The 24,904-nt window shown below is 33.1% G+C and overlaps 1 protein-coding gene across 1 annotated transcript; it reads right to left on the bottom strand.

Annotated features, from left to right (window-relative positions):
* Positions 1 to 226: 226 nt before the first annotated feature.
* Positions 227 to 24,585, bottom strand: LOC127119350 (WAT1-related protein At3g28100). The gene is made up of 7 exons (XM_051049575.1): positions 24,229 to 24,585; positions 24,035 to 24,097; positions 21,845 to 21,958; positions 15,445 to 15,676; positions 15,179 to 15,337; positions 624 to 775; positions 227 to 525 (listed from the first exon to the last, which is right to left on the bottom strand). The coding sequence occupies exons 1-7, from the start codon at positions 24,426 to 24,428 to the stop codon at positions 387 to 389; spliced, it is 1,059 nt and encodes a 352-aa protein (XP_050905532.1). The 5' UTR covers positions 24,429 to 24,585; the 3' UTR covers positions 227 to 386.
* Positions 24,586 to 24,904: the final 319 nt, after the last annotated feature.

Here is a 24,904-nt window from a genome sequence, read left to right as displayed (position 1 = left end):
TATTTTAGTAGTTATATACTTGATAGTTGATTATTATCTTCCACACCTTAGTAGACATTTTCAAAAAGGAAATTAAAAATAGAAATAAAACTCAGTATCAAAATGTAATTTAATATTTGTTATAAACTATGTGTATTTTTTTTAGGGATGGTAGATGAAATTGTAATAATTACTAAAAACTCACACACACAATCATGAGTACCAATATTCGAACTTTGATAATATGGTCCAACCAAACAATATCGACTTATGCAAGTTGAGTTAGGATTTCCAGATAAATTATATGTATTTTAGATCCTTGTACTAATAAATTTTAATTAATATGGAGAAATATATTTAATTATGTCTTATAGAAAGGGTGTTTGAACATTATTTATATAACTTAGTTATTCTTTATTTTGTAATAATGGAACAATGTTGCATGACCTTTCCAAGTTTTCAATCACTCGTTCAGTATTCTCTTCTGAAGCTTTCCCCCATTGCACACTATAAAATCCTACCACTATTATAACTGCACCAATCAAACTGCAAAAAGACATTTGCAAAATGAATTTTCAATGTTACGTGAAAAAATACTAGTTAACTATGTTACTTAAAATGATTGAATAGTTTTGAGTATTTACCTTCCAAGATAAAAGTCATCTCCAAGAAATATAAAACCCAATAAAACGGTGAAGATGATTCCTATTGGTTTGAACATAGCACAAAAAAGAGGACCAGCCCTTTGTACGCACCATGTTTGTAAACAGTATCGAACTCCTATTGCAGCTATTGCCTGTTTAAGTAAACTTAATTAATAAATGTTGTGATTTTTAATTCAATATTATGTAATTGATTACACTTGGGGTGTAATTGGTTACCACCCCTTCCAGCACCAAAAATATCAAAACTATGGGGTTTGTAGTCGGTTATAAATTTTGCGTAACCGATTACCACCCTCTATATTTTGATATTTTTCAAGACAATGGATCATTTGTAACTGGTTACTGATTTTATGTAACCGGTTACATGGTTGGAAAATTTGTTTTTTCTTTTAGTTGGTTAGTTATACACTTGTGCATTATTGTATATATACCCCATGTTGTGTTGTTAATGAAGAACCACCATTTTCACCCTAATTCTATCTAATTATCTCACTCACTCCATTATTCTCGTGTTCATCATTCTATCTTGTGATTGGGGTTTTACCCCAACATTTTGACATCAAGAACATGGTCGTTTAATCAGACATTTAGTGTGCGAAAAGGCTTTCCATCTCCAATGAACGTATCCGTATAAATCTCTCAATTCTCAATGTGAAGAATTATGATAAGTGGTGCAAACAGATGAATGTTTTGTTTGGTTATCAAGATGTTCTTGAAGTGATCAAGATTTATGTTAATCCACTTGTAGAAGGTGCAACATATGCACAAAGAACTGTGCACAAGGAATAGAAGATGGAAGATTTAAAAGCTTTGTATCTCACCCATTAATGTGTTGATGTTGATAACTTTTGAGAAGGTTAGTGATTGCACATTGTCATACCCAAAAATTTACCCCCATTTTTCCCTTTGTGCATATCTCATTTGCATACATCCAAAACATATCATACATGACCATTGCATTTGGTCATGGATTCAAGCATGGCCACATTGTGGTTTGTATCTTAACACTAGGATTTCACTTTGTTTTATTTGTCAACTAACTCTAATTCCATTAAGATATGGTGCTTATTTTCTCTTGTTAATCCTGTAGTCAACCATGTTTCAAATCAAGGCAAGACAAGGTCTTTTGGTAAAGGGAAATACAAGATTGCTCCATTTGATTCAAAGGTGGTTCATATGTTTATTTCCATACCAGATCACTCAATTTTCAAGCTATCTTCAAGCTCACTCAAGCCCTAATCAAGATTTAATCAAAGGTTTCTCATTACATCATCATCATAGCTTGAAATGAATGAAAACATAAAGTTTGCAACAGGTGTACAAGTGCGGTTGACTTAATTTGCAAGTATGCCCTACTTTTGGTTCAAGCTCCATATCTTCTTCAATTTTCATCCAAATGACATGCTTCTTTGATCCAAATGTGAATTTTGGGGTCCTATACAACTCTGATTCAAGGGTCAAACATCAATTCATCCATTTAAGACCTCATTTGTGCCAGTGGCCAAGTTGCCAATTTGGGCCAAAACCATGTCATGACCCTTACTTTCCACCCTTTCCATTCTCAGCTCAATTATCCTTTTGACCTTATTCCTTCTTCATTGTGTTAAGCTTATTGCAAAGATCATTTGGCCCAAGTTTGGCTAAAAATGCACAAGAGAATTAAAATTTATGGCACCATGAACATTAGACCTCAATATGACCTAGTATGCTGCAAGGTGATTGACCATTTGCTTGGCTCATTTTTCAGGTCATGACCTCAACTTTGCAAGCTCATAACTTTCATCTCAAAGCTCCTCTTGGATTGATTCTTTTTGCATCTTCTTCTACTCCATGAAGTGAACATTTGGCTCAAAGAAAATTACGTAACGCACTAGTCGATTAAATTTGGCCTAAGCTTGAACTTGGTGATCCAACTCTGTTTTTGACCGTGAACTAAAATGTTAAAACTTGCACAAAACACTTTAGGACCACGCATCACGCATGCAAATCAATTACACATGACCAAACGCATTTGATGTCAACTTGAAACAACCTGAAAAACTTCAAATGCACGATTTTTGCCTCACACTTTCACACGTTCGGGATCTGAAATTATCACACTCGATTCACATTAATTCGTGCTAAATTCCACATATATTTTGATCCCATTTCAATCCCTATAAACAGTGGAAGCTATTTTATTCATTTTCAATCTTTAAAAGCCAAGAAAACTCTGAAACACTTAGAGCCTGATACCTCAAATAACCAGACACTCTCTTTTTTTATTCAAGCTTTTTTCCTTCCAATTCTTTGCCCAGAATCCTTCATCGGCATCCTCTGAAGGTGTTTGAAGCTTTGCTTTGGTTTGAATCCTTCTACAACCTTGTTTTTGGATCCACCATTGTTGACATCTGAAGCTTCAATCGAGAAGGTAGCTACGAGTTACCATTTCAAGCAAACAAGTTACCATTCTATTTGTGAGGTTCCACTAATCAAAAGCCCCAACCTCTTTGCCATTTATTTTTTATATTAACCATTTAATTTTACTTTGAAGAACTAGGGTTCTTTGATTTTTTTAGCAAATTCTCCCTGTTCAGAGAAAATAAATTGCTCTAATGCATGGAGACATGAATGATGAAGTGTTTCACATGTAAATCCATGCTTGATTCATGGTAAAAACACGAGTTCATGACTTCGTAAAATTCTGAACAGAGGTTGAAGACGACCACACTTCCCTCGTGTTCCAAACATTTTGCTCCAATTTTCAAATATCTGACCAATCAGGTTGCAGCGCGTGTTTTTTTCAAATATTTATGTCTGTTGTGATCCGGTGTAGTGATCCCCATGATGAGCGTGTTTTGACTTTGAACCTTGGCCACGTGATTAGCTGACTAGACTTTAGTAGTCAGATTTAGTAACTCTTATTTTTCACTTGTTTTAATTATAGTCTTATTTTGTTTTTGATTCCTTTTTCTTCCAAAATTGATTTTAAATAGATCCTTTATTATTTTTTAGTCCAACTTTTTTTCATAATTCCGTAAAAATATTTTCTATCAGATGTTATTTTTGCATTTTTTAATATCATTTTTTGCATTAAATGATTCTTTTCTTTTATTTTTCACTTAATTTTCTTTTTGTATTTTTATTTTAATAATTTTAAAAACTTTTTGACCCCAACTTTTGAGGTCAAGCTTCTCATATTTTTGTTGACCTTCCACCTTTTTCTTAGACTTTTATTTGATGCTTTAACCTCTCTTTGAGATTTTTCCTTTTATTTTCTTTATTTAATAAATATTAAATCATTTTAATTCATTTAATTTTGAGTTTTGTTGACCTCTTGATGTTTTGAGTTGACTTGATTGCTTGGTTGATGTGCTCTTCCTCATCTCAAATCATTGATAAATGGACTTGAGGTTGATCAACCTTCTTTGATCCAAAATTGTTGATAGATGATTATGAATCATCTTCAATACTTTGCATCAATGATAGTTTAACCCTCGACGCGCCATATTTTGAGTCCTTTGATTTGAGGATATGATGATCCCATGTTATTTGAGATTAACTTTGTGTTAATTCTCTAATTTTTCTGACACATACATTGTCATTGTCCCGACACCATTAACTAACTATTAACTCCTAACGTTAATCATGCTTTTTACCTTATTTCCATTTTACATTATTGTCATTTAATTCAAATCATTTAAGTTTATGTCATTTACTTAATGCACTTTAATTTCGTGTCCCATTATCATCATATCATTTCATCTTTTCATATTCATATGTTGCTTTTATTGTGTTTGGTTACTTGCTTGTTAATTTTAATGAATCAAAACAATAATATAGTAACTTGGACCTAATCTTAATCATATGCATGATTTGGATTATTAAAAACCTTCTAGACTTTGGACTTTGACCTAAGATTTAGGCCCTTTGCTTGACATGGAGTGATATTGGACCCTGAGACCTAGTGAACACTCTGACTTGCTCTTGTTCGTTGAATCTTTGGGTTTTTGTGTGTTGTTCCATCTGCTTTATGACTATTACCTATTGTATTCATCTACATAGGATTATCACGCTCATACACACACATGGCTTTCTCTTGGGCTACCTAACAATGAGACATAAGATAGTACCCTTTGCACCCACATGGCTTTCTCTTGGGCTACCTGACAATGAGACCTTAAGTTAGCTTTGTATGTTCATGCACCCTTGTTTGTCTATCAATCATATTCCTCTAATTTGGGCTTGATCAAATTCAGATTTGATATACTAAATCCCTTCATCTGTTACATTCCCCTTTGTCTTTGTCAGGTGACCATAAGTCCCTTGGTCACTTGATAAGACTTGCCTCTGTTACTTTGGAGCTTCATCTTCTTTAAGACCCTTAATGGACCATATATTTCATCAGCAGTCGTTCATCTGACTCATCTCCACTTTCATGAGTCTTAAGAAATAGAGAATGAGGATAATGGATCTTCCCTACACTTGTCTAGAATATCTATGAGTACAGGACAAATGACCTAGTTGCTCATAATATTTGCCTCTATTCATTAGACTTTAGTGCAATTCTAGTTAGTTTATTGTCAAGTCTGCCCCTAGCCTTTGTGGCTCATCTCTTCAGATATTCTTGGTTTTAACACCATTTAAAATCATTTCTTTATAAGTTGACAGCTTTATGGTTATTCCCTAGGTTGACACATTTATGGTTATTCCCCTTTCCTTACCATATAAGTCTATGTGCTTTGGTAACACCCTTGTCATATGAGTCTCCAGCTTTGGAAGGTTTCATGTTGGTTTAAACACCATTTGCAGAGTTGAAGCCTTTATGGTTATTCCCTCTTCCTTACCATTTAGTCCTAGTGCCTTGGTAAGGTCCCTGTCATGTGAGACTCGGTGTTTTGACAGACTTCTGCTTCCCTTACCATGCTAGACTAGGTGCTTTGGAAAGACCCTTGTCACGAGAGTCTCCGGCTTTGACAAGTTTTTGTTCTTTTCCCTTACCATGTCAGATCCAGTGCTTTGGTAAGACCTTTGTCATGTGAGTCTCTGGCTTTGATAAGTTTCCTTTTTGTTGGTTTAAACACACTTGCAATTCCTTTTCTTTTTGGGACACACCTTTATGGTTAACCCTTATCTTCTCTTTTGGATTAACCCTCCCTCCCCCCAATCTTATCTCTTTATTAGTCTTTATCCTCTGAGCTATGGAGCTCTGACTTTTTCATTGCACTATGAGGATACGTAGGCACGAGGTTGTGAATCCTTGGCGAGCACTTTTCTACTTTTTCTCTTTCTCAGTCTTTGTGCTCTGAACTACGGAACTTTGACTTTCTATTGCACTATAAGGATACGTAGGCACAAGGATGTGAATCCTTGGCGAGCACGTTTCTTCATTTCCCCCCTTTCTCTCTCTGATTCTCTGAACTACGGAGCTCTGACTTTCTCATTGCACTATGAGAATACGTAGGCATGAGGGCCCCAATCCTCCTCAAGCACTCTTCTTGTAACCCTTTTATGTTTTTCAGGTACATGAAGATAGAAACATCCATCCAAGAAAGAGAATTCAAAACGGGTCCCATGGAGTATCATGGATGTGAGGGGTGCTAATACATTCCCCTTGCATAACCGATTCCCTTACCCGTTTCTCTGTGTTTATTTTTTCCCCTTAGGTTTTCTTGGTGTTTTTTTGATCCCTCTTTTGGGATAGATAAAGTTTAGTGGAGACTCTATTTTACCTTCGAGCGTGCGATGCGTTCGGTGGGCATATTTAAGCTAGCTTCACACATCCTCAAAGGAAGCTTGAGAAATATTTGAGAAAATTTATGCAAGAGTTGATAAGGAAAAAGCGGTGAAGTTACAAACTCACAAGAGGCACCTGTAATTAATTCAGATGAAAGCAAAGAAAACCATTAATGAATTTACTACAAGAATCAAAATATTTGTGAATCAAGATTCAATAGCGTAATGATTGCATTTGAAGAGCCATGGATCTTTCAACCATGAGCAAAGAAGAGTTGCAAATTTCTCTCAAGGCTCATTAGTAGATAATGGAGGAGAGGAATGTTGACAAAGTAAAGGCTGAAATTGCTTTGCAGGCTATTTCATTGGAAAATACAAGAAAATGAAGGGTAAATGGTATGTGAATAGAGGTAGAGGATACTATAAAAACAATGGTGGAAAGGACTCCTAAAATTCAAAAAATTCAATACTCCAAAAGGGTGAAAGCAATAAAAATAGAGGTGGTGGATAAACTAATTATAAAGGTGGAAATTATATAGGAAGATAAGGAAGAAGGAAAAATGATGTCAGCAACATCCATTAATGCAACAAGTGTCAAAAGCTTTGACATTCTTATCATGATTATAATGCCAACAAGAATGATCCACAAGAAACTAAAGAAAATATTGCAAGGCAAGAAGATAATGACAACACATTATTGATGGTGATTTTTGAACATGAAAACCACACAAGAAAAGGAAATTGTAACCAGTTTCAAGCAGAGCGTAACTAATTACCATGCGTTGAAATTTTGACGCTGACTACACGAGAAGATGCAGAATGAAACAATCAATGGTACCTTAACTCCAGATGTTCAACGCACATGATTGGAAGGAAGGATTATTTTGTAAAAGTTAATCAAGCATTGAAAAACAAGGTGAAATTCATGGATGACATCACACTAGCATCTGAAGGGATTAATGATTCATAAATTAAGAGGAAGAATGGTAATCATTATTTGATTAAAGATGTGTTGTATATTCTTGGAATCAACTATAATCATTTTACGCATTGGTCAATTGCTTGAAAGGAATTACAAGATTCACATGGAAAATGAAGTGCTCAACATTATGGATGCAAATGGGATTTTGATCCTAAAGACCCCTATGGCTCAAAACATAACCATCAAAGTTGAATTGAAAGTAATGAAGTATATGTGTCATACAACAGATTCTAGTAGGGAAGAATGGATATGGCATTATGGGCTTGGGCATTTGAATTTCAAAGATCTGAATGTTATTTAGAAAATAACATTGTTATGGGGGTTACATTATCTTCAATATGCCAACTGATGTATGTGAAGAGTGTGTGCATGTAAAGCAACACAGAGGAAACTTTAGCAAAGATGCATAATGTATAACCAAGTGTCATATTGAGGTGGTATATTAAGATGTTTGTGGACCGATGCAAGTCGACTAAATCTGCGGAAATAAGTACTTTGTCACTTTCATTGTGGATTTTTGTAGAAATTTATGGAGTTACTTGATCAAAAGAAAACATGAGGTGCTGGAAGTGTTCAAGAAGTTCAAATCTATGGTAGAAAGACATAGTGATCACAAAATCAAAACTCTAAAAACAGATGGTGAAGGTGAATATTTCTCAAATGATTTAGGAAAATTTTGTGATTAAGAGGGCATTGTACATGAGGTAGTTCCAGCCTATACTCCTCACCATAATGGAGTTGTCAAGAGGAAGAATCGATCAATTACGAACATGGTGGAAGCATGTTGAAAGGGAATCACTTTCCTAAATAATTATGGGGAGAAATAGTGTCCACAACTGCATATTTGTGAATAGGTGTCCAACAAAGAAGCAGAAAAATATTACACCTAGAGAATCATGGTCCAGTTTCAATCAAAATATGTCTCACTTGAAGGTACTTGGTTCGGTTGCATATAGACATGTTATGGTTCAACTTAGAAAGAAGCTAGATGACAAGGGAGAACAAATTATACATATTGGGTATCACTCAAAGTGTGGCTACAAAGTCTATGACACAGTTAACAAGAGAATTGTAATCAATATGGATGATATTTTTGATAAATTAAGGGACTTGAAGCATGTTGTAACCGACTACCATCCATATGTAATATGTTACGACATTGTTGGAAATGTTCCTACAGTGTTTGAAAGGGAAAAAACTGCATCTAGTGAAGTTCAAGTTGAATAAAATGTAAGAAGATCAACAAGGTAAAGAGGCACGCCTACGAGATTGCATGATTGTGCGTTGTTCCTGGATAATGAAGTAAACACAATGGTCATCTTGTCAATTTTACGCTCATGGCTAACTCTGAATCGGTGAAAATAGAGGATACATTGAGTGATCCAAAGTGGATATGTGAAATGAAGGAGGAGTTGGAACAATATAGAAAAATAAGACATGGGAACAAGTTGATCTACCTCAAGGAAAGAAGCCAATTGGTGTAAGATGGGTATACAAAGTGAAGGAAAATCCAAAAGGTGAAATAATCAAGCATAAGACTCGACTAGTGGCAAAGGGATTTTCAGAAGAAGAAGGCATACACTTTGAAGAAGTATTTACACTAGTGGCTAAGATTGAAACCATTAGGCTAGTTATTAGTTTTGAAAATAAAAAAGAAAATTCTGTCCATCTACCAAATGAATGTCAAATATGTGTTTTTGGATGGTCATTTAGAAGAGGAAGTGTATGTGGCACAACCATCTGGTTTTATTTATAAAAAAAAGGAATTCAAGTTTTATAGATTCGGGAAGGCGTTGCATGGGCTACAAAAAGTGCCAAGAGTGTGGAATAAGAGAAATGATGTGTTTCTAAAGGAGATACATAAGGACAAGATTTGGTTCTGCATCTAGCCTTATATTTTGATGATAAAACAATTTTGTATCCTAATCATTTTATTTTGTGTGCAGATGCTAAGATACAAATTTTGACGACTAATTAAAGCATTGAGTGAAGAGATTTCTTCGGAATAAGTAAAATCTCTCTATGCATTCCCTCTTATCATAATTATTTCACTGATCAAGATTCTGTCATGATTGCAAAACATTTATAAAACCCACTTCACTCACATTTCACACACTTACACTACCTTTCTCCTACACTTTCTCTCTTTCAAACCAAAAATTTCTCTGTAACCCTAAACCTTGTTCTTCATCATCATCATGGCTCAATCTCAACAAGAATCTCAACAACAACAACAAGCTACTCAAGAACAACAATCAAATCAAAAAACAAGAACATATGAACGAAGGAATTTGGGAACATGCTCTTTCTACTGCATTCACGCAGTTAGAAGTTCTTTATGACCTGCTTGTTGATTTTGATAATCTCAAAGAAAACGGGTTTGATCTCACAGATGGAGTTAAAACTCAAAACTGTGAAGGGTTCTTTGATCATCTAAAAGGACATGTCTATCTTGAGTTAGTGAAGCAATTTTGGATTCTTTCTTTAGCTATAAATATTCAAATTACTTTGTTTGTGTTAGGGCACAAGATCACCATCTCTAAGTAATCAATAGCAAAGCTACTTAAACATGATGGCTGTAAGAAAAGATGCTTTGAGATTCTTGCTAAAAAGGAAAGATTGAATGTTATTGCTGAAGTTATTTTCTAGGATAGGAATAACTCTTCGAATGCTAAGAATCTGCATAGTCATCTTCGAGTTTGGTTTAAGATTCTTATGGGTTGTATTGATCACAGGCCCTCAACAAAATCTTCTAATTACATCAACATGCATCAGAAAGACATGTAGTATTATCTTTCATCTAGAGTTAAGATGAACTTACCTCATATAATTTTCAAGTATCTGAGGGAGATGGTCAGAGAAACAAGAGATGGTTCTCCAAAGCCCCAAAAATGGATACCTCTGGGAAGATTGATCTCTGATATTCTTTTTGAGAGAAAGTGAGTTCAAACGCTGGTCGAAGTAGGTTTAAAAAAGGAAGTGGAATTTGATGTTCGAAAGACCTTCAATGGAAGGAATTTAAAGAATATGTCTCTGATAATTATTGTCATTGACTCTTCACAAACTATGGACACTACTACAGTTGCATCCAGAAGAATTCCAATCATTGACTATCCTATCTTCACCAAGGAAGATCCTTAAGAACTTTCGGAAACCTACATCGCTAATTTTCTGGGAACATGTTTAACTCCAGTTGTTTATATTATTTGATGAACTCCCAGATCATGCTCATGATGTTTACTCACTCAAGAGAAAGAGGAAGTAAAAATAAACTAGTGAAGGACCTTTTTGAACAACGAGGCCCCCAACTAAGATTTCCAGAACTTCTGAGATCCTGAGGAACACAGTGGGACCAGAAGCAGAAGCTATTGTTTCTGAGAATGCTAGGCCTGCTGAAGTGACTACTCCTCATATCACATCTCATGGTAAGTCTCCTATGACTGAGACTCCTTTCAATTTTGCTTGCTCTACTTTTACTATTTCATCTACTCCTCTTTAACCGATTCCACCAACATCACTCTCAATTCCTTTGGGACCCATATCAACTTCCACTTCCAACCAACCAAGTACATCTGTAACAATCACCACCCCTCTACCAATTTTTTCTATAACAATCCTAATACAATTCCCAACAATATCTGAATCAACCATCACTACTACTGTTCCAATTATTTCTAAATCAACTATAACTACTGCCCTAGTAACCACAAAAATAAATTCACCGCAAAAACCTCAAATTCTTCTCTTCCAAATCTTTAATCCAAATGAAAACACCTCATATGAACAAACCCCACTATAACAACTAAACAACCATCTGAAACAACACCAACACCAACTACTGAACCAATCCCCATTATCCCTCAACCAAATATTCTAGAAAACTCATCTTTTGATACAATCAAGTCTACCGCATCTCCAGTTCATATCACTATACCAGAAGTTTATGCCTTTCCAGAATACACACGAACACCATCAATTCCACCCTCTTAACCTAACCAAATTAATGAACCAATCTTTAATACATTCATGGAATGCGTTAGAACCAATGAACCATCTACCCCTTACTCATCTGACCAAACCATCCATATCTCCTCTGAAAATGAACCTGAATATGAACATGTCATTGACCCTGAGGAAATAAATGACTTATTCAGGAAATTTGAGGAAGAAGTGAATGAGCATCTTCACTCTCTGATGCATGAATTCATCGAATGTGTAAACCCTACTTAGAGTGACTCTGTATGGTATGAGTTCAGAAGATGGGTGAACTTCGGCTCCTGGGATCTGAAGGAACTTAACTACAAGGTTGTTGAGAAGAGGTTTGATGATAAGCTAGGTAGATTTATTGAGCCGCTTGTGGAGATGTTTACTCCAAAGCCACATCCCACTCCTGAAGCTGAAGTTGTGGTTGAAAATGAAGATGAAGCTGAAATAGAAGTTCCTCTTATTCCTTCTTCAGAAACTGCAATTGCAACCATCTCTGGGACAAGGCCAGTGGAAGAAGTTGAACATATTCCTTTGGTGGTGCGGACTCTACAAGAGTTGAAGCAAGAAGATGAAGTGGTTATGTCTCTTCTGGATAGGCAAGATGACATTTTTAAAGAACAGACTCAAACGAACACCAAGATTGAAGGGATGCTTCAAGCCATTTTGTCTAGATTAACACCCCCATCATAGAAACCCTATTTTAAAAACTTGTTGCTTTATTTCTTTAAATTTTATTTCTTGCTTTATTTCATGTACTTTTTTTCATTCTGAATGATATGAGGTTGCTGTTGTGTTTATACTTTGTGTTTATCTTTCTGTTTTTCTTTTTTATTAATGACAAAGGGGGAGAAGAGTGGACACAATTTTGATATACTTATTTCCTTTCTGAATCCTAAACATTTGATTCTAAGACTTCTATTTTCTGAATCTGATCCCTAATCTGGGAACTTTGAATAATTTCACCATTATAATTATTTTTGTAATCAAGCTACATAGGTAGTTCAAAAATTCCAGAACTCTATAATCAGAAAAGCGTTAACCAAGAATATATGGTCTTTAAACTAAGTTCTGAGTAAAGAAAGTTTCCAACCAGACTTTGATACAAGATATTAAGGAATTGTAATCAAGTTCTGATACAAGTTCAATCAATACTCTAACAAGATAGTCTTCTAATAACCATATTTTCTGATACTTGAAATCAAGAAAGAATGGAAGATATTTTAACCAGGCTTCCCCATTCAGGGAAGTTATTTCTTTCATGTTGATTGAAATATTTTATGTGTTAAAATTATTTTAAAATATAAACTCAAGGGGAGCTTGCAAACCTTACTCTGAAGTTTTGAGTTGAGAAAATAATTTTAATAGCATAAGATTCAGGGGGGATTACAAACCTTACTCTGATGTTTTTATGTGATTAAACCAAGTAAAAAGTGTTCATCAAAATGTATGGTTTTGTCATCATCAAAAAAGGGGAGATTGTAAGAACAAGAAATCGTTTTGCATATAGCCTTACATTTTGAAGATAACAATTCATAGACTCTTAGAAAACAATTTTGTACTCTAATAATTTTGTTTAGTGTGCAGATACTAAGATACAAGTTCTGACTCTGAGTGAATGACATGTGATGTCACCGGATTAGAACCTAGTGCACTATGACTCTGATATACGTGATTTACAAGATAATCAATCTCTGGATTCTGTATTCAACGCTTCTGATTTCTTATCATCCAAAGCTTTGCAACTCTAAAGCTTCTGAAGCTGATTTTCTCTGAAGCCCTGCGCTCAAAAGAACTATGAATTATTTCAGTAGACTCTGGAGATCAGGTTCTGATGAACTGAATTAAGACTTTGAAGACCAAGTTTTTAAATATTCTCTCCACAATATTCCTACTCTTCTCTTATGCATGCTTCATCAACTATCTATCAAAAGCCTCTGAATATTCAACATAAGATCATTTGTGAACTTCTGTTCATACTCTTCATTAAATATCTTTTTTGGGATATACTTGTTATTCATTTGTGTATTCTGCTTTCTTATAAGTACTTTGTAAACATATTTTGTATTTCAATATGTTTGATTGTATTTTCCTTCGGTGACTAGGGTTTAGTCTGTATACTCAAGAAGACATTGACAGTTGGTTTTTGTGTTGTAATCAAGTTTGACTATAGTGGATTAAGTCCTTGTTGATAAGGCAAAATTGTCTTGGCGGGTGGACTGGAGGTATCTTATTTAACAAAGAACCAAGATAAAAATTGTTTCATTATATTTGTTCTTTGTTTTCTATTTGTTGTGTTGGGTAGAAAAAGATTTTGTTTTTAGAAATCCAACTCAAACCCTCAACCCCCATTTCTTGTGTTTCTCGCCACCTTCAAGATAGGGTTTGATAAATGTGTATCCAAACATGGTGTATATGTGAATAAGGATACAACTAAAGGAGTGATCATCCTATCTATCTACATCGATGATTTACTGATTAAGGCCAACAGTGAAGACTACACTACCGAATTGAAAGGTGATTTAATGAAGGAGTTTGAGATGACCGACCTTGGTCTCATGACATATTTCCTTGGAGTTAAGTTTCACAAGATCAAAAAGGGACTAGTTATGCATCAAAAGAGATATGCATTTGAGATATTGAAGAGGTTCAAAATGGAGCATTGTAATGTGGTCATTACCCCTGCATAACCAAGATTGCAATTGTCAAAGAATTAGGATGTGAAGGATATTAATCCAACGCAGTATAGGAGGTTGATTCGATCATTGAGATACTTGTGCAATACAAGATCAAACTTGGGATATAGTGCGGATATAGTGAGAAAATTTATGGGGAAGTCAAAGGCATCACACTTGGCATCGTTAAAGAGAATTTTGAGATATCTCAAAGGTCCGATTAGCTGCAGAATTCTGTTTCTCGCAATGGATAAAGGTAGAAGCTATAAATTGCTCGATTATACCGAATCAAACTGGTGTGGAGATAAAGATGATGGAAAGTACACTATTTGATACATCTTTATGTATGGAGAAACACCAATCTCTTGGTGTCCTAAGCAGGAATTAGTTTTAGCGATCTCTTCTTGTGTGGCTAAGTACATTGCAACATCTATGTGTGCGTGTAAATTTGTATGGTTGATGAATCTAATGAAGGAAATGTGCAACGAAGAGCGTGAAGCCATGACACTAATGATAGACAGTGTTACCTCTAATCTCATTGCACATGGGAGAAGCAAGCATATAGAGATGACATTTCACTATTTGAGAGAGCTTGTTAGTGAACGAAAATTGAAATTGGAGTATTGCAAAAGTAAAGTGAAGATCAAGTAGGCAATTTGCTAACGAAAAGAGTGACAACTTAAGTGTTCAAGAAGTTGAAGAAGCACATGAGTTTGGAAGACTTTGAGGACTTAAATTAATGTTATGTGGTGTGATTTTTGGTAATTCAAGACGTAACCGATTACAGTAGGATGTAACTGATTACCACCTCTTCCAGCAGTAGAAATATCAAAATAGTGGGGTTAGTAACTAGTTACAAGTTTTGTGTAATCGATTACCACCCTACAGATTTTGATATTTTTCAAGACAATAGAGTTTATAAGCAGTTACAGGTTTTATGAAAACGAATACATGGTTAGAAATTTTCTTCTTCTTTTAGTTGGTTAGCTATACACTTGTGTATTGTTGTATATATTATTCATGTTGGGTTGCTAATGAAGAATTGTCATTTTCACCTTAATTCTCTCACTCTACTATTCTCCTGTTCATGTTCATCATTTTATTTTGTGGTTAGAGTTTTGCTCCAACCATAAATAATAAACTATTTAATTTGTTTAAAGACGAAAGTGTATTATTACCTGATATAAAATGACAATCAATCCCATATCAAACTTTAGTTCCCATGCACTTGGATCTCTAACCACAATTAAAGCAAATACTCCAGACTGAATTGTGATGAAAAATACTTGAAAGAAGACTATCACTATTACAGCAGGGTATCTCTTTGTTACCGAAACCTAAAACAAACAGCAAGAAAAAGAAGAGTCATTTTACATGAAAAAAAACACATTACGCAAAAGATAGATGTAAAATGTAAAGAAGTGTAGGACATAATTATCACAACCTGATATATATACCATATGGATGAAAGTAAAGAATCTCCAGCACTTAACAACCCTCCCAAAATCCAGTTCAAATTTGGTGAAAATTGAAGTGTGTTGTAAGAACTTGATGAATGTATCTTGAAGATTGGTGGACCCTTGTACAATATGACAACAAATGCTCCTCCCATTGATACTATAGTTCCTATCACTTTAGCTTGGCTTCTATAATGTCTCCAATATATTTTTTCCACTCTAAACCATTGATTTGATAATATATTGATAATTGAGATACTAGAATTAAAAGATATTAAATAATATATAACTAGATAAAATATCATATTGGGACCTTACATGGCTCTTTTTACACTATGATTGGAGCCATATTGGTCAAAATATTCAATTATATTTCATCATTATACTGCTTAGTTATACTTTTAAAAAATAAATTTATATGAAAGCTTCAAATCAACCAAACAAGTGATTAGTAGATAGACAAACTCTCTTCATAGTAATTTATACACATATGAAAAGATGAATATGAGTAAGGAGATTTTCGTAAAATCTATTTAATCTATTATGGTTGTCAAGACTTTAAAGTTAATCAAATCGTAATATAAAAATACAATTGTGCATTAAGATCATTTCATGTTGATAACGCGACTAGTAAAAGAGAGTGGAAATTGCAAAACTACAATATGAAGAAAGTTGCTCTAGTAGAGATAGGAGAAAACTTCTTGAAATAAAATATTTACGAAGAGCCTCAAATGGCATTAAAGTTTTCAAAGATAAAGTTTATTAGATAAAGTTTGGAAAATAAATTCAATATTTTATTCAATAAACAGTATTATTTTAATTATACATTCATCTCCTAAATATTAGATAAAGTTTCTATGTTGAATGGATCTAAGTTTAAATCGCGCATGTAATCAATTTTCTAATAGTATTTCAAATATTATGTATATGTCTTAGAGTCTACGCGTAAGAATATCCATGATAATTGAGCCGATATTCAAGTTTGCACAAAACAAATAAAAACTCAAATGCATGGAAGATGGAAATCTAGAATTTTTATTGAAGATGATAGATTAATGTTATGTAATTTTTAGAATCAGAAATGACATATTTTTAGCCTAAGTTGTCTTATTTCACAATGTTACGAACTTGATAAAACACACCCTTTCAGTAATACTTTGCACTAAGTGTTGCAACTTTTCACCTTTCACCAAGTACTGAAACACTTCACAAAGCGTTGTCATTTTCAAATTCAAAAATAATAAAATAAAGCAACAACTACAAAACATTGTAGGAACGACCACAACCGGCGAATTTCTGCCACGAGCCGGGCCGAAGGCTGGCCACCAAAGTGTCATCGTATACCACCATACAAAAGCGCCTACAAGTTATCACTGGCGCCTCTACACCCACGCCCCTAACCCTAGTGTCATATTCGATGTTTCCAGTGGTGACACCATCGATGGAGACCACCACACTTTTTCATGTGGCACTTTATTTTCTTTAGATCCTTTGTTGAGTTAATAAATATAACTCCATATAAGAAACATTAAAGTGATTTAAACTTTCCACGTGGGATTATTTACTATACACTGAATATTCCTTTACTCACATGCAAGTTTTTTTATCATTTTGGAACACACCAATGGTCATTAATAATTATTAGTTACAATAATCCCCTTCTTGTTCTAATAATGAAAAGATCGATTTTAGAAAAGGAAACAAAGAATGTTGGTAGAGATAAATCTTTCAGTTTGAATTTTAACCTTAGTAAAAACAACACATAATCAAATCGAATTTAAAGTAGAAATGATTTAAACCTATTATTCCTTGTGATTAGACCATCGTTATCGTACACAAACTCTTTAAAAGTTCTTCGCGTACATCTCACTCCTAGCAGTATTTATGACCATGTGTTTTTCCTGTTTCTTGAATTTATCACGAGAGAAACTCTAATTATCACTTTGAGACGACACTATCTCAAAATTTACATAGATGAAGTTCATATTGTATCTACTTTGCTTGAGATACATACTCTCTATATTGAAATTCATTAAGAGTTTGAAAAACTTAACCCTTTAAATGCAATAGTCAAAATTATTACATAATGTTGAACAAACATCCAAACCAACATCTTGTTCTTATCCATTGAATATTGTGTTTAATATTTTCTTAACGTTATATTGAGTTGCTACCATGGTTGAAACTCTTACTTTAGAAGTTTTAATTACATACCTCTCGAGGTAGTCTTTAATAAATCTATGGTCAGTGGTTTAGTAAATGGATCAACTAAAATTATAGCTTGAATGTGTATATGTGAGTGAGGTGATTTCATCCTTAATAAATTTTCTTACGGAGGAATGTCTAAGACTTATGTTCTTAGACTTTCCATTGTATACTTCACTGTATGCTTTAGCTAAAATGGCTTGACTAAAGCAATGTATCAACACCTTTGAAACATTGTCTTTAGCCAATAAAACTTTCCTAGAGGTCCCTAAACTATTTAGCTTCTTGACCAGTGGAAGCAAGAGCCACGAACTCTAATTCCATGGTTGACAGAGTGATACATGTTTAAGATATCCAACATATGATATCTAACTCACATCAGTATATCCTTCTAGTATAAACCTACCATAATGAAGGCCAAGATATTTGGTTTTCAAATGATCGCTGAAAATCCTTATGATTGCATTCAAATGTACACCATTTGGATTTCTAGTAAATTTACTCACTTTACTACCTGAAAATGCTATGTCAAGTCTAGTACATTTCATCGAATACATTAGACAACCAATTGCACTTGCATATTCCAATTGAGTCATAACTCCTCCATCATTCTTTTGAAGTTTGACACTAGGATCAAATGAAGTGTTCAATTCCTTAAAACATAAGTGTTTGAACTTATCAAGAATTTTTTAAACATAGTGTGTTTGATTAAGTTAATAACCCCCAATATTTTTCTTTACTTTGATCCTAAAAAAATGTCAACTAGTCCAAGATCTTTCCATCTTAAACGTGGATGTTAGAAACCTCTTTGTTTCTAAAATTTCATTCATCTCGTTGCTAATGATCAACATGTTATCAACATAGAGACGTAAATATTACAATGTTTCCATGCACCTTTGTGTACAAACACATGTTACAAGAATTGGGAACTAGTACATTTGAAAGTATGAGATTGTCAAACTTTTGATGCCATTGTTTCAATGCTTGTTTTAATCCATACAAGGATTTGATAAGCTTTCACACCTTTTGTTCATTTCCAGGAAGCAAATAACCTTCTTGTTTCTCCATTTAGATTTTCCCATCGATATCTCCATTTAAGAATGTTGGTATACATGAATTTGATAAACTATAATATCATGCAAAGAAGTTGATGCAAATAATAATCTAATTGTCGGTATCCTTGAAACTGGTGCATATGTGTTAAAATAATCAACACTGTATTTTTGTCTAAAACATTTTGCTACTAATATAGCATTGTAGGTTTTTAGTGTATCATCACTATGATACTTCTTTCTAAACACCCACTTGCATTCAATTGGCATTGATCCCTTAGGTAGATCAACAAGTTCCCAAATGTAGTTTTACATAATTGAATCCATTTCATCTTGGATGGAATCATTTCAAAGAGAACAGTCATTTGAATCTATTTCTTCTTTATAAATCTTAGGATCATATTCCACTTGAAGAATAATAGGAATCTTTTGAACAAAATTCTTATTATTTCCTTCTACTAGATAAAAATAAATAAGTTGAGAATCAATTTCGTTTGGTCCTAGATCCTTAGCCTTTCGTCTCTCTTGATTATCCTAAGCTCGGGTTGTGTTTCAAAAGTATGTGAAAAACTTTCGGATTGTGTTTCAACAATCCTTTGAAAACCTTCCTCACAAAATTCTTACTTTGTGGGAATCTCATATTTCTTATCCTTCGTAATAAGATTTGTGTAAATTTCTATATTATGAAAATGTTTCTTAATCATCTTTGATTTAACAAAAAATTCACATTCTTCAAAATTATTAACATAATACAAAATTAAACCAGATTTAATTAATCTTTTCATAGTGACAATGCCTATATAGGCTAATCTATTATGCCATAAGGAAACAGACTCAATCATATAAGAAGAAATAGATATTTTATTGATAATATTGTCAGTAGTACAAAGCATAATCATTCCCTCAACGGAATAACCCTTTTCCATAATATTAAGACACATTTATAAGTCTAGATTAACTTAGCCGACTCATACACAGATTTAATATCCTGTTTTTCCAAAAGATTCACACTAACAATGTTCAGATTCATTTCGGAAACATGAAGTAAATTGACAAGAGTAACTTTATTTCCCGAAGTGAAGTTGAGTTCCACGGTTCCCATTCCAATGACACTTGACAATCCTTCATTTCCCATTTGAACCTCTTGTCCATCATTGACTTCAGAATATGTTTTGGATGTTGTTTTGTCACAGTACACATGGACAGTACCACAAGTATCACACACCCATCCTTGTACTTTGCCTTTGATCGCCATAATTTTGTGCACACTAGTAGACTAGTAGTTATGTTATCATATGCTTGAACAAAATTTGTCTCATTTTTGGACTTATTGTGCCTACAATCTCGAGCATGATGACCTATTTTTCCACACACATAACAACCGCCTTTATGGCCCTTTGATCCCCTAGGACTTTTGAACTTATTTTGTTCCTACTTAAGTCGAATACAGGTTTTCTTACCATCATGTTTCTTCTTCGCTTTTGCGATCACTGCATTAGCCTTGAAATATCCAACAACCTCAAATTTCTCTCTATCTTTCAATTCCTTCTCGATTCAGAGATGTTTCTAGATTTTTTCCAATGAGAAACCCTTGGATTATGCATCAATTTCTTCCTATAGCTTTTTTATGAAGATGACACTTTTGTTATAATTAAACCAACTTGGAAAGCTTCAAGAATATTGATCTTTACAACCTTTAGTTTATTTATAAGAGTCTGTAACTCGTGCACTAGTGCAAGAATGAGCTTTGTATCCAACATTTTAAAATCAAATATTTAGAAATTTGAAATTTTTTATTACCTTCCTCCTAAACACGAAATTTGAATTCTGGTGCCTTCCAGATTTCTATTGCCAATTATTTCTTTGTGTATAGATCGTAGAGACGGTCAGACAAAGTGTTTAGAATGTATCTACGATATAGCAATTCATCCTTATTTCTTTTCTCACATTCTTTTGAGTTCCTCATAGTCATCTTGCAGTTCTAGAATTGCTTCAAGATCAGGATCCAAGACATAATGAATCTTCAAGGCAAGCAGGAGGAAAATCATTTGTCTTGACATCGAGTAATTGTTTTTTCATTGAAATGATCCAACTTAACAAGATCTTGGTTCATCACTTTGATACTTGAAACTAAAGCTTTGATAGCCATTATTTGAGATCATATTAAGTTGTAAGATAAAGTTTGCAACCCTTGATGAAACACACCCAAGTGCCACATACAAACCGCCACTAGCGTCTCTACGCCCACGTCTCGGTGACGGAGCCAGTGTCATCGACGACACCAACAAGTGAGAGTGTGAAGATAACAAATGGCATAAGACTTGAGACCTCACACTTGTCCATGTGACTCTTCATCGTCTTGCTCTTTTGTTGAGTTAATAAATATAACTCTATATAAAGAACATTAAAGTGAGTTTAACTTTTCATATGAGACTATTTTCCATACATTGAATGTTTATTTACTCACTTGTAAGTTTTTTTTGTCATTTTAAAATATACCAATAATCATTAATAATTATTAATTACAACACTAAATACACCGAAGTCATAAAATCTCATTGAATCTTAATCATAAAATCATAATGAGTTCTAAAGCTCACCTTCTACCAAGGGGTGGCAAAATGCGTCCGGCCCGTTGGGCATGCCTGTTTTTCCCGCACTTTTTTGTGGGGTGGGCCAAGGATTTAGGCTCTCACCCTCTAATGTGTTTGTCCTGCCCCGCCCCGTTTAGGCTCGTCCCGCAAAAGCCCGCAAAAAAATAAGGCAGGGCGGGGCGGTCATAGTTGAGGATGTGGGCCTAAAACTTAGATCCGTCCTGCAAAAACGTGAGGGCAGGGCGGAGAAAACCCGCGGACACTGCACTCTTTAAGTCTAAAAATGCAAAAATTTATGTAAATGTACGTGTCAGCAAAAGCCCGCGTACACTGCACTCTTTAATTAAAATATAAAAAAAATCAATAATTATTTTATTTAATAAAAGAATATACATATTTTTAATTTAATAAAAATCTTTAAAAAAATCATAAATATTAGTTATAGACTATAAATTTGCTGGAGTTGGAGTAAGAGTGTGGATGAACTGAGTTTTTTATTGGTTTTAATTAAAGTATAGAGAAAACTTTCACCGAACCTGAAAATGAGAGCAAGCACAAAAGTGAAAGCTGGGATGAGATTAAGCATTGCTGATGCAAGAGTAGGTGAACTTAGTTCTATGCCTCCATAAGACATTATTTGTCCTGAAGTTCTGCACATTAAAATAACTCAATCTAAGGAGAAATGCATTTATGCAAAAATTAATGTTTGAAATAAAAGAAATAATGAATTTTATATCCTATCACAAAAATATATTAGGAAATAGATGAAAATCACTAGTACAAAAAGAAAGATAATTGTTATCATAAGGAGTACAAAACATATCACCACATAAAAAATCAAAAGATGTGTGTTCAAGAGCTTAAAAACACAAGTGGATTCCACATACAAAAGCATTAGAACAAATAGAAATCTCACCCTAGATTTCGAACTTGATCTCAAATTATGAAACAAAATATAGTATTGAAACTTCCGAAAAACTATTCTCTCCCCCGTCCTATAATAATTGATCTAATTGGTCATTTTATACAAATTAAAAAAAATATATTTATTAAATTATTCTTATAATTTATTAAAAATGATAAAAGTAATATTAATCAAAGGATAAAAATGTAAAAGATGCATTGAAAATTGAAATGGATTATTCATTTTAGAACACTAATTTATTCTAAATGGATCAGAAGGGAATGTCCATTTGTGTCGATGTTCGTGCTGATATTTTAAATGAGATAAATATTTGTAATTACATTTAATTAATTAATTTTTTAAATTATTATTAAAATTATTGAAAAAAATCCAAATTTTATATTGGTTAAAGATATAATTTATATAAAGTGACATCATTGATCTTAGAAACCACCTTTTTAAGATTGAATTAGGTCAAATTCTTGAGTCTATCGATTCGACTCACTCACCATTTGTATACGTGTATCAAGCTCAAAACATGTTGAACACAAGGATGTATTGAAAAAAAATCAAAACTCGTATATTGATGATGACATTAATTAACGTATCAGTTAATGTGAGTGTTTTTGATATGTTTCATAACTATTTAAGATAAGAGGACATCAAAGGACTTTTTTTATCCTACTGTCCCCTTTTTGAAATTTTAATCCCAAATTACCCTAGTTTAAAAAAAATCTCATAATACCCTACTTTTAGAACACACTCGTCCAATGAATGGACGAGTCATTGAAGAGAGAATTTTGAATGTAGGAACTCAGTCAATAAATGGACGAATCTCTGAAAAATGAATTTTTGAATATAGGAATTCGGCCAATGAATTCAGTCAATATTGTCCTATTATTTACTCTTTGTCATCATATTTGTATGCATTAAGACACTCAAATTCATTAAATGCATTTTATTATCCTCATAAAAAATTCTACATAACATCAATATTTTTAAATAGTAATTAATTAAATTATATATAATATTTATTGTCCTCATAGTAATTAATTAAAATTAAAAAAAAAAATTGAAAGTCCTTCAATCACTCTTTCATCCATTGGCCGAATTCCTACCTTCCGAATTTTTTTTCATGGACTCATCTTTTCATTAGACGAATGTATGTTAGAAGTAGGGTATTTTAGGATATTAGACGAATGTATGTTAGAAGTAGGGTATTTTAGGATTTTTTTTTTTAAATTAGGATAATTTGAGATTAAAATTTCAAATATGGAGTAGTATGGTAAAAAAATCACATCAAACTAGAGAACCAACCTAATTTGTATCTTTATGTATTATTGGTACTTTATTTCTTTCTTTTTTGGGTGTCAGTGTGAAAGACAAGTCAAATTTAAGGTATCAATACTTATCAACAACAAAATAAAAAGTAGATTGACGTGACTCCAATGAAATATGACTTGTGTGGAACCAATTAAATGAACTTATATTTTCTTTAAATTGAAATTTTATGATTATATGTTGAATACGTCCACGTAACCTTTGATAGTTTTGTAAAAGAAAAAACCTTTGATAGTTTTGAGTGGTGTGGCAATTAACAAGCAATCTAATCTTAAAAATAAAAATTAAAAAGAAAAAGTAAAAAACATAATATTTGATTTCTCATCTTTACTATGATTTTTATAAAATATATTAAATAATCAATATATTTAAACGAAATATAAATTAAATCCATTCCTTCATAATAAATGCAGTGAATATAATTTAATAGCAAGTAATTAACCGACACAAAAAATTAACAAATTAAAATTGAAATACTAACCCTAATAGAGCAAGGAAAAAGAAGCTGCAAAGTATAGAGAAGCTGAGAGGAGGACACTGTGACCTGCAAATGAAAAAAAAGGGAAAATAAAAAAAATTAAACTTTAATTTTATTTAGAAACAATAATTAGTTCCTTCCATTATACACAGAGATATAAAAATTAAAAAAAAAAAAAAAAAAAAAAAAAGAGGAACCTGTTGTTAAAGAAAGCTAAGGGAAGAAGCAAGATGGTGGAAAGTGCCATGGAATAAACAACCATTACATATTTGTTAATTCCATTTTTTGTTGCAACTTTGATCACAACCAAGCTTCCACTTTGTGCTAAAACAGCTATGATCATTCCCACAAATGGTAGAAATTTGTTTGTGCCATTCAAGTTTAGCCATTGAAGCATCTCTCTGTCTTTCTCTCTCCTTCTCTATGCCTTTTAGTTTCTCTCTCTCAAACGACATATTGACTTGTAAAGTTGTAATTATACTATTTTATGCTGATAGTGCAGAATTAGTTTACTTTCATAAAACATATTTAATCTTGTTTGCTACTAAAAAGTAGCTCAACTACTAATACTAAACCATAATTTTTTAATATAAAAAATATATAATCACTTTTTGATAATCTATATGAGTTTTTTATATAAAAAAATATAAATTAATTCAAATTTTGTAGAATACATGACAACAACACAAATTTAATGTCGCTAAAACCGAAAATAACAACTCTACTCATGAATTCACAGCATCAAAAAGTAATAGAATAAAATGGAAAATGTCTACAAATATAAAATCAAAGTGAATCTAAATACCAGTTACTCCGAAGTTGTTACTGTTTAGTAGATTAATTAGAAAAAACAAATAAATAACAATGACAACT

Source organism: Lathyrus oleraceus, chromosome 2, assembly GCF_024323335.1.
Source record: "Lathyrus oleraceus cultivar Zhongwan6 chromosome 2, CAAS_Psat_ZW6_1.0, whole genome shotgun sequence".
Classification (NCBI taxonomy): domain Eukaryota; kingdom Viridiplantae; phylum Streptophyta; class Magnoliopsida; order Fabales; family Fabaceae; genus Lathyrus; species Lathyrus oleraceus.
The sequence above is the reverse complement of the archived record's forward strand: the minus strand, read 5'-3'. Positions and strand labels throughout refer to the sequence as shown.

Coding starts and splice junctions, on each gene's coding strand:
- LOC127119350 (XM_051049575.1), bottom strand. CDS start 24,428: ATGCTTCAATGGCTAAACTTGAATGGCACAAACAAATTTCTACCATTT. Junction 21,959..24,034: donor TTTTTCCTTGCTCTATTAGG/GTTAGTATTTCA, acceptor TTTAATGTGCAG/AACTTCAGGACAAATAATGT. Junction 15,338..15,444: donor CCATATGGTATATATATCAG/GTTGTGATAATT, acceptor TGTTTGTTTTAG/GTTTCGGTAACAAAGAGATA.